The sequence below is a fragment of the Bufo gargarizans genome, chromosome 5 (assembly GCF_014858855.1).
Source record: "Bufo gargarizans isolate SCDJY-AF-19 chromosome 5, ASM1485885v1, whole genome shotgun sequence".
In the NCBI taxonomy this organism is placed as follows: domain Eukaryota; kingdom Metazoa; phylum Chordata; class Amphibia; order Anura; family Bufonidae; genus Bufo; species Bufo gargarizans.
Window position 1 is genome coordinate 359501573 of NC_058084.1, and position 19506 is coordinate 359521078.

Sequence of the window (19506 nt, forward strand, 5' to 3'; positions counted from 1 at the left end):
GTGTAAAAACAAAAAGGAAAATAATTCAAAAATGTAATGTTAGTGGTGAGCGGCAGGGGTCATATTTGAATTTGCGATATTTCGTGAATATTTTGTGGAATATTCATTGAATAATCTCAAATTCAAACATTCATTATATTCAACTTTTTTTTTTACTCGAAAATCAGTAAGGTAATGATCACGTAATATGCAAATATTACGCGATCAATACAGGCGTGGGTCAAAAATGAATAAATAGCACTAGAATATAGTGCTATATATTCGTTTTTTAAAATATTCAGCATTTTTTTCCATCTGAAGTTATGGTTCCTCCCTGCTTAAGTTGCTTGCCAAGCAACTTAAGCAGGGAGGAATAATGATTTCAGATGGAAAAAAATGCTGAATATTCTTAAAAACTAATATATAGCACGAAATTGAATATAGTGCTATATATTAGTTTTTTAGAATATTCGTAATTTTTTTACATCTGATTCCTCGCTGCTTAAGTTGCTATCAGCGTATTACATCACTAAAAGTGTAACACCAAGCGATCAAAAAGGCGTATGCCCCCCAAAACAGTACCATTCTAACCATCACCTCATACCGCAAAAAATGAGCCCCTACCTAAGACAATTGCCCCCCCAAAAAAAACTATGGCTCAGAATATGGAGACACTAACACATGATTTTTTTTTTTCTGTTTCAAAAATTATATTATTGTGTAAAACTTAAATAAATAAAATACTTTTTACATATTAGGTATTGCCACGTCCATAACAACCTGCTCCATAAAAATTACATGACCTAACCCATAAGATGAAAGCCGTAATTTTTTTTATAAAAATGGTGTCAAAAAGGCAATTTTTTTGTCAACTTTCATCATAAAAAGTGTAATACCAAACGATCAAAAAGTCATACGCACCCCAAAATAGTACCAATCAAACCGTCATCTCATTTCACAAAAAATAAGATCCTATATAAGACAATCGCCCCAAAAACAAACAAACCTAGGGCTCTCAGAATATGGAGACAGTGAAACATGATTTTTTTTAAATTACAAAATGCTGTTATTGTGTAAAACATAAAAAAATAAAGTTTACATATTAGGCATTGCCACGTCCGAAAGAACCTGCTGCATAAAAATATCACATGAACTAACCCCTCAGGTGAATATCGTAAAAAGAAGAAAAAAAGGTGTCAAAAAAGCTATTTTTTGCCTCTTTACATTCGAAAAAGTTTAATAACAACTGATCAAAAAGTCATACGCATTCTAAAATAGTACCAATCAAACCGTCATCCCATACCAAAAAAATTAAAACCTCACATGAGACAGTCGCCAAAAAATAAAAATAAAATATGGCTTTCAGAATATGTAGACACTAAATAAATGATTTAAAAAAATGCTTTATTATGTAAAACCGAAACAAAAAACTAAAAAGTTGTCATATTTGGTATTGTCGCATCCGTAACAACCTACTCTATAAAAATATAACATGATCTAACCTGTCAGATGAACATTGTAAATAAAAAAAATTTCAACAGTGCCAAAACAGCAATTTTTTGTTACCTTGCCTCACTAAAAGTGTAATATAGAGCAACCAAAAATCATATGTATCCTAAAATAGTACCAACAAAACTGCCGCCTTATCCCATAGTTTCCAAAATGGGATAATTTTTTAGGATTTTCTACTCTAGGGGTGCATCAGGGGGTCTTCAAATGTGACACAGCAGCTTAAAATTATACCAATGAAATCAGCCATTCAAAAACCATATGGCGTTCCTTTCCTTCTGCACCCTGCGGTGTGCCTGTACATCAGTTTATGACCACATATGGTGTGTTTCTGTAAACTACAGAATCAGGGCAATAAATATTGAATTTTCCTTGGCTGTTGTCCCTTGCTTTGTTAGCGGAAAAATTAGATTACAATGAAAAATCTGCCAAAAAAGTGAAATTCTAAAATTTCATCTCCATTTTCCTATAATTCTTATGTAACTCCTAAAGGGCTAACAAATTTTTGTAAAAATCAGTTTTGAATACCTTGAGGGGTGTAGTTTCTAAATTAGGGTCCGTTTTTTGGAGTTTCTACTCTAGGGGTGCATCAGGGGGTCTTTAAATGTTACATGGCAGCTTAAAATTATACCAGTGAAATCTGCTTTCCAAAAACCATTTCCTTCTGCGCAATGCCATGTGCCCGTACAGCAGTTTACGACCACAGATGGGGTGTTTCTGTAAACTGCAGAATCGGGGCGATAAATATTACATTTTGTTTGGCTCTTAACGCTTGCTTCGTCAGTTTGAAAAAATTGATTAAAATTGAAAATCTGCCCAAAAAATGAAATTCTAAAATTTCATCTCCATTTTCCATTAATTCTTAATTAACACCTAAAGGGTTAACAAAGTTAGCAAAATCAGTTTTGAATACCTTGAGGGGTGTAGTTACTAAAATGGTCATTTTGGGTGGTTTCTTTTATGTAAGCCTCACAAAGTGAATTCAGACCTGAACTTGTCCTTAAAAAGTGGGTTTTGGAAATTTTCTGAAACATTTTAAGATTTGCTTCTAAACTTCTAAGCTTTCTAACGTCCCCAAAAAATAAAATGGCATTCACAAAATGATCCAAATATGAAGTAGTCATATGGGAAATGTAAAGTAATAACTATTTTTGGAGTTATTACTATCCATTATAAAAAAATTAAATTTAAATTTGGAAATTTGCTAATGTTTAAAAAAAATTGGTAACTTTGGTATTTTTTTTATAAATAAAAATGTTTATTTTTTTGACACTGTCATAAAGTACAATATCTGACGAGAAAACAATCTCAGAATGGCCTGGATAAGTAAAAGCGTTTTAAAGTTATCACCACATAAAGTGACACATGTCAGATTTGCTAAAAATGGCGTGGTCATTAAGGTCTTAAAAATATATTTAACATAAAAACATGATTAAAACAATAGCTCATTTTCTGATGACACATTCCCTTTAAAGAAGCAATTTATTGGATCATTTGTACAATACTTTGGAGTAGTTTGTATTTCAGAACATTTTTTCATGTCAATGTGAAAGCACCCTTAGGCCTCTTTCACACGACCGTTTATTTTTTTCCGTTTTCAGGCTGTTTTTACCGTTCCGTATACGGTCCGTATACGGAACCATTCATTTCAATGGTTCTAAAAAAAATGGAATGTACTCCATATGCATTCTGTTTCCGTATATCAGTTTTTCCGTTCCGTTGAAAGATAGAACATGTCCTATTATTGCCCGCAAATCACGTTCCATGGCTCTATTCAAGTCAATGGTTCCGCAAAAAAAATGGAGCACATACGGAAATGCATCCGTATGTCTTCCATATCTGTTCCGTTTTTGCGGAACCATCTATTGAAAATTTTATGCCCTGCCCAATTTTTTCTATATAATTACTGTATATGCCATACGAAAAAAAAACTGAACTGAAATACGGAACAGAAATGGAAACACAACGGAAACAAAAAACTGAACAATGAATCTGTGAAAAACGGACCTCAAAACACTGAAAAAGCCATACGGTTGTGTAAAAGAGGACCTTAAATGAAAGGAAAAAAACAATACATTTTGGGGTTTTTAATGGCAATTTAAAAAATTTGATTGCTGATTTTGTCTGGTTTTAACAACAATTCTGGCCAATGGTGGGAAATGCGGACCACAAAACACACAACGTGCACTCCATGTGCATTCCGTTTTTGTATGTCCATATTTCTGTTCCACAAAAAAATAGAACATGTCCTATTATTGTCCGCATTATGGACAAGGATAGGACTATTCTATTAGGGGCCAGCTGTTCTGTACCGCAAAATACGTAATGCACACGCATGTCATCCGTATTTTTTGCGGACCTCAAAATACATACGGTTGTGTGCATGAGACTTAAAGCATAATGCTGTTTTATGCATAATGCTGTTTAAACCTATTAGAATTGCATTTACTGGCAACAGAATAATCATGCTTATTGGGCTACACAATGTAGTTTTTATGTGGGAAAATATTAACTCAAGTTATTAGCTTATTTCAAAAAGGAATGGTAGTGTTAATCCCTTGGTGACCACCCATATGCCTTTTTACAGAGGTCACTAAGGGGCCTTGGGCTGGGTCGCTGCTTTTTGAAGGGGCTCAGTCTAAGCGCTGCACAGGTCCCCCGTGCAGCAGGGAGTGGGGACCCGGCTCTCACAGGAGTGCCAATCCAGGCTGTTTAACACTTTACATGCCACCATTGCCCGCCGTATGTAAAGTACTAACAGAGGGAGCTGTCTCCCTCTGTCTCCCATCGACACCCCGCAAATTAGATTGCGGGGTGCCGATGTGTGTAAAGGCTGGAGGGGCTCTATAAAGGCCCCAAGCCAGCCTGCTGGTCAATGTCAGAATAGCACTGACTTTAAAATGCAGTGCACTATAGGGATAGTGAATTGCATTTTAAAATCAATCAAAAAGCTGTTTGTTATGATCCCCTTGTTAGACTATTAAATGGTAAAAAAAAAATTTATTCAATTAAAAAATCCCATAAAAAAACTAAATTACTCTATTTTCCATAAAAAATACGCTTTTCAGTGAAAAATATAGCAAAAAAAATCTTCCCGATATGTTTGGTATTACTGCATCCGTAACGACCCAGACTACATAAATATCACATAAATTATCCCCATGGTGAACGCCGTAAAAAAAAAAAGAATTGCTAAATTATTCTTAGTTGCCACAGAAAAATACTAAATAACAAGCGATTAAAAAGCGTAATTTACTCCAAAATGATGCCAAAGAAAAATACAAGTCGTCCCACAAAAATCAAGCCTGCACACAACTCCATAGAAATAAAAATAAAAAAGTTATAGATCTTGGGAAGCAGCAATGCAAAAACATTTTTTTTCTGTTTTTTAAAAGGGGTTTTATTGCAAAAAAGTAGTAGAACGTAAAAAAATATATATATGTATTAAGTATCACTGTAATCGTACTGACGCATAGAATAAAGATATTATGTTATTTTTACCAAAAATGAATGCTGTATTGCAGTTTTTCCCATCTCCCTCCCACAAAGATCTAATAAAAGTTAATCAGAAAGTTATGTGTACCCCAAAAAGAAGCCATTAAAAACTACAACTTGTCCCGCAAAAGACAAGCCAACATAAAGCTATATAAACGGAAAAATAAAAAAAGTTGTAGTTCTTGAAACGCTTGCTCAGTAAAGCCCAAAACAGGCTGGTCACTAATGGGTTAAGTCATACTAAAGGGGCTGTCCACCTTTTAGCTGTTGATGACCTATCCTCCAGATAGATCATCAACATAGGATCAGTGGGGATCTCACACCCTCTGACATCGACCATCTTTTTGCAGCAGACACAGACACATACCAGTGGACGGAGTCAGAAGCAGAAAGCTCTGTCCACTTTGAACTGGTCACACCAGCATAGCCACTACGCAGTGGATGGAGCCTTCTTCTCCCAGTTCCATCCACCATAATGTTTCTGGCTCCAGCGGATGCTGCAAACAGCTGTGCAGTGCAGTTAATCACCCGGAACACCCACCCATCTGATATTGATGACTTACAAGACCGGCCAACCCCTTGACATTATGTAGCTTGAGTTAGTATTTTATTACAGTAAATTGTGATGTCCAATTAACACAACAATAATTAAGAAACATTTTTACTGATAAAAGAAATGTTTTAATTATGCCCATTAGAAGTAAAGGGAAGTAGTCTATTTTCTATATATTAGGTCTGAATTTCATAGCATCTCTAAATTTTAAGTTTCATTTCCAGAGTATCTGTACGAATATTTATTCTTATGGCAAGTTTCCAAGTCAAAAACCATGTAGGTGAGATTTGTTGCTAAGCTAAATGGTTGAAAGCTTCTATCTTCTAAACCTTCAAAATATATTTCTAGCTGCATTAATTCCTTGTTTGTGTCTTGACAGCTCCTGAAAGAATTTCCAGTCGAGCTACGTTCAGATATAACCATGCATTTAAACAAGGAGATTCTACAACTGTCTCTATTTGAGAGCGCTAGCCGCGGATGCCTCAGGTCTTTATCTCTGCATATCAAAACTTCCTTCTGTGCTCCTGGAGAGTACCTACTCCGGCAGGGAGATGCATTGCAGGCAATTTACTTGGTGTGCTCAGGTTCCATGGAAGTTTTAAAAGACGGAATGGTTTTGGCTATACTAGGTATGTACTTTTACTACTATTGCCAAAAACAAGAGCCTTCAATTATATGATGATTATATGATGTATTAGACTTTGGCTATATGGAGACTGTGTCCACAACACATATGACAAGCCTAAAGAGATCATCATGATGATGCTATTGTACTATACAGTACATTGCAAGATAATAAAAGTGAATGAGCTTGTAAATAGCTGCAACCCAACAGTTACCAAAAATTCTGTAGGTATGGTTTTCGTCACAAAATGTAATGTTTTATGAAAAACATTTTACAGTGTAATAAATATTTCTACCAACAAAATAGGTAGCTACTGATGCCACCCAAACACCTTCTTTTCTCTTCTTCATCTGATCTTCAATAATGTTAATGTGTTACAAAATATTGTATTTTATTGAAATTACTGGTGCTGAAAATGTAGGGTAGACATTTGTACATATGCAAATGATTTTTTTTGTACTAGTCTAGCATATTAAAAATTATATATATATATATATATATATATATATATATATATATATATTTAGTTATATTTTCTTAACTTTCTTATTGTGGGCTGTGGAGTTATATAATATAGAAACTGTACCTTTAAATAAATTCTTAAAGGGTTTGTTTACTTTGGGCAAGCCCTTTCTAATAAAAGGATTTCCTTGACAAAACTAATTGAGCTGCAGGTAACCCCGTCAGTCCCCCTCACACATCTATAGCCCTTCATTAGAGCTCCCTGATGTTTGGGGAGCTGTGTGACCAGTTAGCTGTGCCTGCCCTTCCCTCTTAGCTGCAGTTACCCCATCAGCTGCACTTAGTCCCCCTCAGACACCCATACCCCTTTCCTAGTGCTGTGTGACCTGTGACTAAAAGGCAGAAAGCTGTAAGTGTATTACAGCCAATGCATTACAATACAGAAGCATTGTAATGCATTGTAAAGGGGATCAGACCACCAAAAGTTGAACTCCCAGAGTAGGACAAAAAATAATGCGAAAAAAGTCAAAAAAATAAAGTTTAACAAAAAAAATGTAAAAGTTTCAAGTAAAAAAGTGTCCTTTTGTCAAGTAAAAAAAGTGTGAAATAATGTGAAAAAATTAAAAAAATAAAAATCTTTTTAAGTTTCCAGTTAAAAAAAGTGTCCTTTTGTCAAGTAAAAAAAGTGTAAATTTTTAAAAAAAGACATATTAGGTATTGCCGTGTCTGTATCGACCCACTCTTCAAAATCTTCAAAAATACCACATGACCTAACCTCTCAGATGAACACCATTAAAAAAAAGTGTAAAAAAAAAACATTTTTATCACCTAAAAGTGTAATAGCAAGCGATCAAAAAGTCATATGCACCCCAAATAGTACCATTCAAACCGTCATCTCATCCCGTAAAAAATGAGACCCTACCTAAGACAATCTCCCAAAAAATAAAAAAACTATGGCTCTCAGACTATGAAGACATTAAAACATGATTTTCTTTTGTTTAAAAAATACTGTTATTGTGTAAAACTTAAAAAAAGTATACATATTAGGTATTGCTGCATTCGTAAGAACCTGCTGTATGAAAAATATCACATGACCTAACCCCTCAGGTGAACACTGTAAAAAAATTTAAATAAAAAGTGTGTCAAAAAAGCCATTTTTTTTACCTTACATCACAAAAAGTGTAATACCAAGCGATCAAAAAGTCATATGCACCCTAAAATAGTACCATTCAAGCTGGCATCTGATACTGAAAAAAATGATACCCTACATAAGACAGTCACCCAAAAAATAAAAAAAATATGACTTTCTGAATATAGAGACACTAAAAAATTATTTTTTTCAAAAATGCTTTATTATTTAAAACTGAAACAATCAACCCAATTTTTTTTGCCATATTTGGTATTGTAGCATCCATAACAACCTGCTCTATAAAAATACCACATGATATAACCTGTCAGATGAACATTGTAAATGACAAAAAATACAAATGGTGCAAAAACAGCTATATTTTGTTACCTTGCCTCACAAAAAGTGTAATATAGAGCAACCAAAAATCATATGTACCCTGAAATAGTACCAACAAAACCGCCACCTTATCCTGTAGTTTCCAAAATGGGGTAATTTTTTTAAGTTTCTACTCTAGGGGTTCATCAGGGAGTCTTCAAATGTGACATGGCAACTTAAAATTTTTCCCTGTGAAATCTGCCTTCCAAAAACCATATGGCGTTCCTTTCCTCCTGTGCCCTGCCGTGTGCCCGTACAGCAGTTTATGACCACATGTAGGGTGTTTGTGTAAACTACAGAATCAGGGCAATAAATATTGAGTTTGGCTTGGCTTTGTTAACCCTTGATTTGTTAGTAGAATTTTTTTATTAAAATGGAAAATCTGCGAAAAAAGATTTTAACAAAGTTTGTAAAATCAGTTTTGTATACCTTGAGGGGTGTAATTTCGAAAATGGGGTCATTTATGGGTGGTTTCTATTATGTAAGCCTCACAAAGTGACTTCAGATCTGAATTGGTCCTTAAAAAGTGGGTTTTGGAAATTTTCTGAAAATGTTCAAGATTTGCTTCTAAACTTCTAAGTCTTCTAACATCCCAAAAAAGGAAAATTTAATTTACAAAATGATCTAAACATGAAGTAGCCATATGGGAAATGTAAAGTAATAAATATTTTATGAGGTATCACTATCTGTTTTAAAAGCAGAGAAATAGAAAATTTAGAAAATTGCAATTTTTTTTATTTATTTTTGGTTAATTTGGATTTTTTTCTAAATAAAAATTAAATATTTTGACTCAAATTTACCACTGTCATGAAGTACAATATGTGATGAGAAAACAATCTCAGAATGGCTTGGATAAGTAAAAGCATTTTAAAGTTATCATCACATAAAGTGACACATGTCAGATTTGCACAAAATGGCCTGGTCCTTAAGGTGAAAAATAGTAAGGTCCTTAACCCCTTAAGGACTCAGCCCTATTTCACCTTAAGGACTTGGCCATTTTTTGCAAATCTGACCAGTGTCCCTTTAAGTGCTCATAACTTTAAAACGCTTTGACTTACCCAGGCCGTTCTGAGATTGTTTTTTCGTCACATATTGTACTTCATGACACTGCTAAAATTGGGTCAAAAAGGTAAAAATTTTTGCACAAAAAAATAAAAATTTTACCAATTTTTTTGAAAAATTAGCAAATTTCAAAGTTTCAGTTTCTCTACTTCTGTAATACATAGTAATACCCCCAAAAATTGTGATGGCTTTACATTCCCCATATGTCTACTTCATGTGTGTAGCATTTTGGGAATGATATTTTATTTTTTGGGGATGTTACAAGGCTTAGAAGTTTAGAAGCAAATTTTGAAATTTTTCAGAAATCTTCAAAATCCCACTTTTTATGGACCAGTTCAGTTTGCAGTCATATTGTGAGGCTTAGATAATAGAAACCTCCCAAAAATGACCCCATTCTAGAAACTACACCCCTCAAGGTATTCAAAACTGTTTTTACAAACGTTATTAACCCTTTAGGTCTTCCACAAGAGTTAATGGCAGATGGAGAAACAATTTAGAAATTTCTATTTTTTGGAAAATTTTCCAATATAATCAATTTTTTCCAGGAGTAAAACAAGGGTTAACTGCCAAACAAAACTCAAAATGGGTTGCCCTGATTCTGTAGTTTGCAGAAACACCCCATATGTGGTCGTAAACTACTGTTTGGCCAAACGGCAGGACATAGAAGGAGGGGAACACCATATGGGTTTTGGAAGGCAGATTTTGCAGGACTGGTTTTGTTTATACCATGTCCCATTTGAAGCCCCCTGTTGCACCCCTAGAATAGAAATTTCAAAAAAGTGACTCCATCTAAGAAAGTACACCCCTCAAGGTATTCAAAACTGGGTTTACAAACTTTGTTAACCCTTTAGGTGTTCCACAAGAGTTAATGGCAGATGGAGAAACAATTTAGAAATTTCAATTTTTTGGAAAATTTTCCAATATAATCAATTTTTTCCAGGAGTAAAACAAGGGTTAACTGCCAAACAAAACTCAAAATGGGCGGCCCTGATTCTGTAGTTTGCAGAAACACCCCATATGTGGTCGTAAACTACTGTTTGGCCAAACGGCAGGACATAGAAGGAGGGGAACACCATATGGGTTTTGGAAGGCAGATTTTGCAGGACTGGTTTTGTTTATACCATGTCCCATTTGAAGCCCCCTGTTGCACCCCTAGAATAGAAATTTCAAAAAAGTGACTCCATCTAAGAAAGTACACCCCTCAAGGTATTCAAAACTGGGTTTACAAACTTTGTTAACCCTTTAGGTGTTCCACAAGAGTTAATGGCAGATGGAGAAACAATTTAGAAATTTCTATTTTTTGGAAAATTTTCCAATATAATCAATTTTTTCCAGGAGTAAAACAAGGGTTAACTGCCAAACAAAACTCAAAATGGGTTGCCCTGATTCTGTAGTTTGCAGAAACACCCCATATGTGGTCATATTGTGAGGCTTAGATAATAGAAACCTCCCAAAAATGACCCCATTCTAGAAACTACACCCCTCAAGGTATTCAAAACTGTTTTTACAAACGTTATTAACCCTTTAGGTCTTCCACAAGAGTTAATGGCAGATGGAGAAACAATTTAGAAATTTCTATTTTTTGGAAAATTTTCCAATATAATCAATTTTTTCCAGGAGTAAAACAAGGGTTAACTGCCAAACAAAACTCAAAATGGGTTGCCCTGATTCTGTAGTTTGCAGAAACACCCCATATGTGGTCGTAAACTACTGTTTGGCCAAACGGCAGGACATAGAAGGAGGGGAACACCATATGGGTTTTGGAAGGCAGATTTTGCAGGACTGGTTTTGTTTATACCATGTCCCATTTGAAGCCCCCTGTTGCACCCCTAGAATAGAAATTTCAAAAAAGTGACTCCATCTAAGAAAGTACACCCCTCAAGGTATTCAAAACTGGGTTTACAAACTTTGTTAACCCTTTAGGTGTTCCACAAGAGTTAATGGCAGATGGAGAAACAATTTAGAAATTTCAATTTTTTGGAAAATTTTCCAATATAATCAATTTTTTCCAGGAGTAAAACAAGGGTTAACTGCCAAACAAAACTCAAAATGGGCGGCCCTGATTCTGTAGTTTGCAGAAACACCCCATATGTGGTCGTAAACTACTGTTTGGCCAAACGGCAGGACATAGAAGGAGGGGAACACCATATGGGTTTTGGAAGGCAGATTTTGCAGGACTGGTTTTGTTTATACCATGTCCCATTTGAAGCCCCCTGTTGCACCCCTAGAATAGAAATTTCAAAAAAGTGACTCCATCTAAGAAAGTACACCCCTCAAGGTATTCAAAACTGGGTTTACAAACTTTGTTAACCCTTTAGGTGTTCCACAAGAGTTAATGGCAGATGGAGAAACAATTTAGAAATGTCTATTTTTTGGAAAATTTTCCAATATAATCAATTTTTTCCAGGAGTAAAACAAGGGTTAACTGCCAAACAAAACTCAAAATGGGTTGCCCTGATTCTGTAGTTTGCAGAAACACCCCATATGTGGTCGTAAACTACTGTTTGGCCAAACGGCAGGACACATAGAAGGAGGGGAACGTCATATGGTTTTTGGAAGGCAGATTTTGCTGGACTGGTTTATTTACACCATGTACCCTTTCAAGCCCCCTGATGCACCCCTAGAGTAGAAACTCCATAAAAGTGACCCCATCTAGGAAACTACGGGATAAGGTGGTTGTTGTTTTGGGACTATTTTAGGGGTAAATATGATCTTTGGTTGCTCTATATTACTCTTTTTTGAGGCAATGTAACAAAAAAATTAAATTCTAAAAATGTTTCTACATTCGCTATTTAGTTTTGTGGAACACCTAAAGGGTTAACATAGTTTGTAAAGTAACTTTTGAATACCTTGAGGGGTGTAGTTTCTTAGATGGGGTCACTTTTTTGGAGTTTCTAGTCTAGGCTACATCAGGGGGGCTTCTAATGGGACATGGTGTCAAAAAAAAAACTGTCCATCAAAATCTGCCTTCCAGAAACCGTATGGAGTTCCCTTTGTTCTATGCCCTGCCGTGCGGCTATATAGCCATTTACGACCACATATGGGGTGTTTCTGCAAACTACAGAATCAGGGCCATAAATATTGAGTTTTGTTTGGCTGTTAACCCTTGCTTTATTACCGGCAAAAGGGATTCAAATTGAAATTTTGCCCAAAAATTGGTGTTTTGGCACCGTTTTTGTTTTATATTTTTAACACCGTTCATTCGAGGCGTTTGGTCAAATGTTATTTTTATAGCGACGACTTTTACGCACGCGACGATGCCCAATATGTATGGCTCTCAGACTTTGGAGACACTAAGCAGGCATCCTAAAAACTGCGGCCCTCCAGATGTTGTAAAACTACAATTCCCACCATGCCCTGCTGATGGCTGTAGGTTGTCTGGGCATGCTGGGAGTTATAGTTTTACAACATCTGGAGGGCCGCAGTTTGAGGATGCCTGCTCTAAAACTAATATTTTTTTGGGGAAAAAAAATTGTTTCTGTGTCTCCAAAGTCTAAGAGCCATAGTGTTTTATGTTCTCTAGTGGACTGTTGGGGATTATAAAAATTTTGTACTCCATGGAAGTGTGATACTCCCTGAAGCAATCGAGTCACATTGAGTGGTGGTGTCCTTCCGTATCCCCCTCTTGTGACACACTCTGCATCTTTTTTGGGTTCGTCCCTTCTTTCCAGTATGGGGGACCACACCTGGAAAGTGTTGGCCAGGGACGATCCGGGCGCCTCCAGTTCCCGACGTACTCCGGCCTGCTCTTTCCCGGTCCAAAAAGATCAGGTCTTTGAGGACTGCCTCATAGAATTGGAGGAATGTCCCTGTGCTGCCAGCGCTTCGGGATAGTACAAAAGAGTTGTACATGGCAACCTGCACCAAGTAGACCGCAACTTTTTTGTACCATGCCCGGGTTTTGCGCATGGCATTATATGGCGTGAGGACTTGATCAGAGAGATCAACTCCTCCCATATACCAATTGTAGTCAACGATACAATCGGGCTTGAGGACCGTTGCCGTGGTACCTCGCACAGAGACTGGGGTGGTGCTGTTACCGTGGATTGTGGACAGCATAAGGACATCCCTCTTGTCCTTATACCTGACCAGCAACAGGTTTCCACTGGTAAGTGCACGGGTCTCACCCCTGGGGATAGGTACCTGGAGGGGGTGGGCAGGGAGGCCGCGCTGATTTTTCCGCACGGTCCCACAAGCGAACGTGGATCTGGCGGCAAGGGACCTGAACAAGGGAATGCTGGTATAAAAGTTATCCACGTACAAGTGGTAACCCTTATGCAGCAGTGGGTGCATAAGGTCCCACACGAGTTTCCCACTAACACCCAGAGTGGGGGGACATTTTGGGGGTTGAATACGGGAATCTCGCCCCTCGTACACACGAAATTTGTAAGTGTACCCTGAGGTACTCTCACAAATTTTGTATAGCTTCACGCCATACCTCGCCCGCTTTGTGGGAATGTATTGGCGGAAACTGAGTCTCCCCTTGAACGCAACGAGAGACTCATCAACCGCGACCTCCCTTCCAGGTACGTAGGCCTGTTCAAATTTGGCCCCAAAGTGATCGATGACCGGCCGTATCTTATACAGCCGGTCATAGGCAGGATCACCTCGGGGTGGACATGCTGCATTATCGGAATAATGCAGACATTTCTGGATGTCCTCAAACCGGGGACGTGTCATGGCCATACTGTACAGTGGGGTCTGGTATAGGACGTCCCCACTCCAGTATTGCCTGACACTGGGTTTTTGGACTAGACCCATATGCAGCACGAGGCCCCAAAATGTCCTCATTTCGGCTGCACTGACCGGCGTCCAGCCACCGGGTCTAGCCAAAAATGAGCCTGGGTTTTGAGCAACGAACTGTTGGGCGTACAGATTCGTCTGCTCCACCATCAAATTCACCAGTGGGTTACTGAAAAAAAAACTAAAAAAGTCTATTTCAGTAAACCCCACTGTGGGAATCTGGATTCCAGGATTGCCAGCGAAATCCGGAATCTCAGGCTCAAAGTCCACTGGGGGACACCAGCTAAGTTCATCGGCAGGGGGCTCCGGTGAACTTATTTGGTGGGCCGGGAAACCAGTACGAACCCCAGGGCGGCTCGTACTAGGGTGGGCCACAGGATCCCTAGCATGTGTGGCCCCTGGCTCCGCCTGGCGGCGTCTCCGCCGCCTTGGTGGCTCATCGTCATCCGATGATGAGGAGGAGGATGCGGATGATAAAAGGAACGTGGGGTCATCCTCATCCTCACTGGGGCTCTCAGAGTCGGAGGCAATCTGGGCATATGCCTCCTTGGCTGAGAACACCCGGCGGGCCATGGGTGTGTGTGCGTGTAGGTGTGCGTGTGTGGAAACCTTTATTATATGTGCGTGTGTGTGGGGGCAACGGGTGTTCGCGTACTAAAAAAAGGAAAATAAAGGGGCAAGTGTTAGGAAAAAAAAAAAAGTGGTGGTAAGGGGGCTAGTGGTGAGGGGGGGGGGCTGGGGGAGAGCTGGTGGGGGGATGGGTGGGGGGGGTGGGGGGGCTGGTAGGGGGGGCAAGTGGCAGGGGGGGTCTGGGGTCTGATAGATGGATCAAAAAAGTTTTGTGTAAAAGTTCTTTTTGTTTTTTGTTTTCCCTAACTAACTTTTCCCTTCTTTCCCTTCCTAATGGTGCCTCTCCCTCACTGACCCTAACCTACCTGGGTGGCGATGGGTGCAGGAGGGTGATGGATGCCGATTAGGGGGACACAGGAGCTGGTGCTGGACGATGCTGCACGGTCAGGGTGCTGGACAGGAAGAGGAGGGGAGAGAGGAGCGCAGGAAGTTTGAATCTCACGCCTCTCTCCCCTGCACCAATCAGCACCCTGGACAGCAGTGTTCAGCACCAGGGCCAGCACCGCCTCCTCAAATCCTCGGACTGCGATTGGTGGTGTAAAATTACGCGACCGATCGCAGTCTTTTTCCGGTTCATCGGGTCACAGGACACCCGAATGGACCAGAAACGCAGAAAACCGCAGGTCTGAATGGACCTGCGGTTTTCTGCGATCGTCTATACGGGGGGGTCAAATGACCCCCCCCCCCTGCGTTGTTACGGGATGCCGGCTGAATGATTTCAGCCGGCATCCCGTTCCGATTAACCCCCGCGGCGCCGGAATCGCGAATTAAAGCCATGACGTACCGGTACGTCATGGGTCCTTAAGGATTCGGGAATCATGCCGTACCGATACGTCATTGGTCCCTAAGGTGTTAAGGGGTTAATATTTTAGATTCTTTAAAGTAGCCCCATGTTGCTTTGATGACAGCTTTGCATGCTCTTGGTATTCTCTCAACCAGCTTCATGAGTTAGACACATGAAATTGTTTTCTAACAGTCTTGAACAAGTTCCTAGAAGTGCTAAGAACTTGTCTTCTTTCCCTTCACTCTATGGTCCAACTCATCCCAAACCATCTTGATTCAGTTGCTCAGTTTTTGAAGGAACTCAACATGGAGGTTGTTCCAAACATCTTGTAGAACTAACCACAGATCATATGTAGATATAAGGTTTGCTCAAATCATTTTCTGTCTTTTCATGTGCAGAAAAACTGCAGCTGGTTTGATTTGATGATTTAAAACTTTAAAAGTTTGGCTGTAACAGAAGGCAGTTTGTTCTCCAAAGGGCTGGAGTGTTGTAAAATAATGAGTGCCTGCAGTCAACAGTGAAGCATCTGCAGCAGGACAACCACAAACATATAGCTAATATCATTAGGAACTATATTTAGCATAAAGAAGATCAAAGAGCCCTGGAAGGGATACTATAGCCCCCACACAACCCTGATCTCAATATCATCTTTTTTGTCTGGGAATAAAAAAAAAGAAAAGAAAATTTATATTACATAAAGAGCAAGCCTACATCCATAGAAGATCTATGGTTAGCTTTCTGCCAAGTTCCTTCAAAAACTGTGTGCAAGTGTTTCTAGAAGAATTATCCAAATATTCATTTGATTTGGAATTCTCTTTTGTTCATCCAATTCACATTTTGTTAATTAATAAAAATAAACTATTAGCACTTCTATTTTTGAAAGCATTCTTACTTTTTTCCACACCTTTTTTCACACCTGCCTAAAACATGTGTATAAATATATATATATATAGAGAGAGAGAGAGAGAGAGAGAGAGAAATGTGGAATTTAACAGAGGGAGTTCTCCCCAGGGGTCTTGGCTTCAAACAGGCCACATGCGTACAATTCACACCTCACTCAGCCAGCACAGAGGCCAACTCATCCTACAGGAAATACTGTATATCCAACTCATCCTACAGGGGTCTCAGCTATTACCAGATCACTCAAATCTATCATACATCATGGAATCAGGGATTCATAAGGAATTATGAATTGCCCGTCCATCACAGGCATAAACCAATTATATCTGTGACCCTGGGGCCAAGACGAACTGCCCCTGGTCATAGTTCGGGGGTTGGGTGGTGGGAAGAGGAGATATAGAGATCTCCCAGCAGGAAACTCAGCACCATGTTTAGTCTCCACCTGTAGCCGGAACCCAGGCACACCTGTTGGTCCCAGAACCATCTCCTTGTGAGCTTCCGGTCTGGATCTATGGGCCATAATGGATGTTGTAGGTTTTGGCTACCAGGACAAGGAAGGGAGGGTGGACTCCTCCCAGAGGGAGGGAGGGGCATGACCGACTATAGGTGGAAAGGCGCATGCAGGCCAGAGGCCAGGGTATTTTCGTTAAAGGGGGTCACATCGAGTAATGTGTTTGGCGGGACCGTGGACAAACTGCTGACCTCACTGCCCCATTTGACTACAGCCAAGCATTACAGCAACCCAGGACTCATCATAACCCAAAGGACGACTCATCCGGCTGGTAACTGACCCTTGTTCTGTTTACCTGTTGTATCATACCACCTATATTTGCACATCTGACCACTGTATATATTCTCTGTGTGTATAGTGTATTGTCTAGTGCGCCTTTAAGGCAATTAAATATATAAATTAATCTTGTGCGTTCCATGAAGTCCCACGTCTATGTTTCGACATAGTTGTACACTACTGCGGGTTGGTTTCTCACCCTATATAATCCCATTAGCGGACCGGGCTTATATCAAACGAGGAACTGGTGGCAGTCTACCGGGCTTAGAAAGCTCTGTTTCACTGGGGCAGTGAAAAGGCTCTCTCAGCTTGTCAGGGTTGTGAGCGAGTGTGTAGTTATGCCGGAGGCCGTGTGAACCACCGTCTCTCACCTCCCTGTGTCTCTGTGCCCGCTTGGACAGGAGGCATCTGTGTAAACTGTATCAAGCTGACCTTATGTGCTCCCAGGGAGGGCGTAACATAGGGCGTAACATAACGTCTTGAAACCAGTGACTAAACCTTATCTCGTGAGCTCGATGTAGGTGACGTCAGGCGGGGCCGAGAGGTGTGATAATCATATATATATATATATATATATATATATATATATACTGTACACATCTGTCTTTCAAATGTCTCTCGGCAAAATAAACGAAAAATGCTTATATTATCATTAAAGTAAAAAAAGTTTTAACTTTAAAATCAAATTATATTTAGTATCTAAAAGTGCACCAGTCTTCACAGTATCCAAAATGACCAGTTCTTCAGCTACTGTATAAACAAGGTATGATACCATAATGATGCATAATTTTGAGATGATTGTGTGTTCTTCACTTGACAGCTGCTCATTAGCTCTTCGGCTAAGGAATTGCAGTTATTTTTAAATGAGTTGTAATCAGTACAATATGGGTTGTCTCACCAGTAAAATCCAAAATTAACATGAGTTGGGAAACTGCTAATATCTGATACGTGATTTTATATTTTTAAGTTGCTCAAGACTTCATCACTAAAGTTGCTTCAAATGACTGATTTCTGACTTGTTATTCACATATGACTGTACAGTGCTATTTCTACAATGTTCTAATGAACACTATTCTTAGTTCACTCCTAACTAATAATGTTTAAAGGGGTATTCCAATGGTATCATGTGCTATAGATAGGGGTCCCAAATTACAAGAAAGCTGAAGTCCACTGAGCCTTTTTTTTTTTCAATACAACATTTTTTCAACCCTTCACTTTAGTTCAAATAATTAATCTTTAAATAGGTTGTATAATGAAAGACAATGGACGACATATCGGTAAGAAATATGTCTAGAATGATAAGTTATTGGTGCTAGGAAAGTTCACTGCCACCTAATTTCCTATCTGCTTTTCTCCACTTTTTGACTGTAATTATATGGCCACCCAAAAATACCTGAGCATGAGTTGAAGTGGCAAGGCTTTTGTCACTATATTGTAGAGGTTAACATTAATCAGACCCTGCTGATTTGAATGTGATAAACGGTCCTACCATGGGCAGGTCAATTTATTGTCACTGTCACTTAAAGGGGTTTTCTGGGCCTTGAAAATCCTGCATTCAATGTACAAACATGTTTTAAGTTGAAACAAACAAACAAATACCTTTAGTACTTTTTTCTGCCCTGATAGTGAGGGCCCATGCAGCTTGTTCTCCCTCAGCACTTCCTGATTTAGTGCATGGTTAGTAGTTTAGTAATAATCCCTTTACTACTAATCCAAGGTTGCAATTCTCTTGCAATCTTTGGCGGTTCATCACCTACTCACTACACCTACCAGTTCTATCAATTACCATCCAGTAAGCCTCCCATTTTCTTAACGACTCTTTCTTCATGACCTCCTAGCTAGTTAGAATTATGTTATGTACATGGGCTATCTTAAGTTATTGTTCCTTGATGCCTGCTTTACACATGCATGAGCCATATAGCCCACCTTTGTATGTAATATCAGGTAAATGATGATGCGTAGACTGGGAGGTGGAATATAGTAAGAAGAGGACATGTGTAGGTCATGCAATCTAAAGCAGGAGCTGAATATGATAGATGTGATCTTGAGACCACTACTGGATCAGCATAATCAAAATTAAAATGGGCGTTAAAGGGAAAATTATAGGATCTTGGATTTTAACTGCCATTATGAATAAAGAGTAGGTTTTGAAAAACCCTTTCAATATAGACAAACTAAAAAAGACACATAAGAACATAAGAACGGAACAAATTTTGTTTCTCCCTACTTCCTGACAAATCTGTGGAGAAATGCATGCTTACTTGCTCCTAGCTGCTCGGTTCAGGCTTCATCGGTCCACCGTTGTGTTGCCACATGCTAGTCCCCGATCATAAAACTTCCGGAACACACCGAGGTCATGTGCATCGCTGTAGCCAATGACTGGCCCCAGCAGTGAAGTGTCCCCCAAGCAGTATGTGACCCAGTGATACGCCGCACTCGTGACCGCTGTCCATGTCCGAAGTTTACAAGTAGG

General features: G+C 39.0%; 1 protein-coding gene across 1 annotated transcript in view; it reads left to right on the plus strand.

The window, feature by feature from the left end:
* Nucleotides 1-19506, plus strand: part of KCNH8 (potassium voltage-gated channel subfamily H member 8) — a 638835-nt gene that overhangs the window by 531721 nt on the left and 87608 nt on the right. The window contains exon 10 of the mRNA XM_044294135.1: nucleotides 5916-6165. Within this exon, the coding sequence (XP_044150070.1) occupies nucleotides 5916-6165 (250 nt within the window). The remainder of the gene's footprint in view (nucleotides 1-5915; nucleotides 6166-19506) is intronic.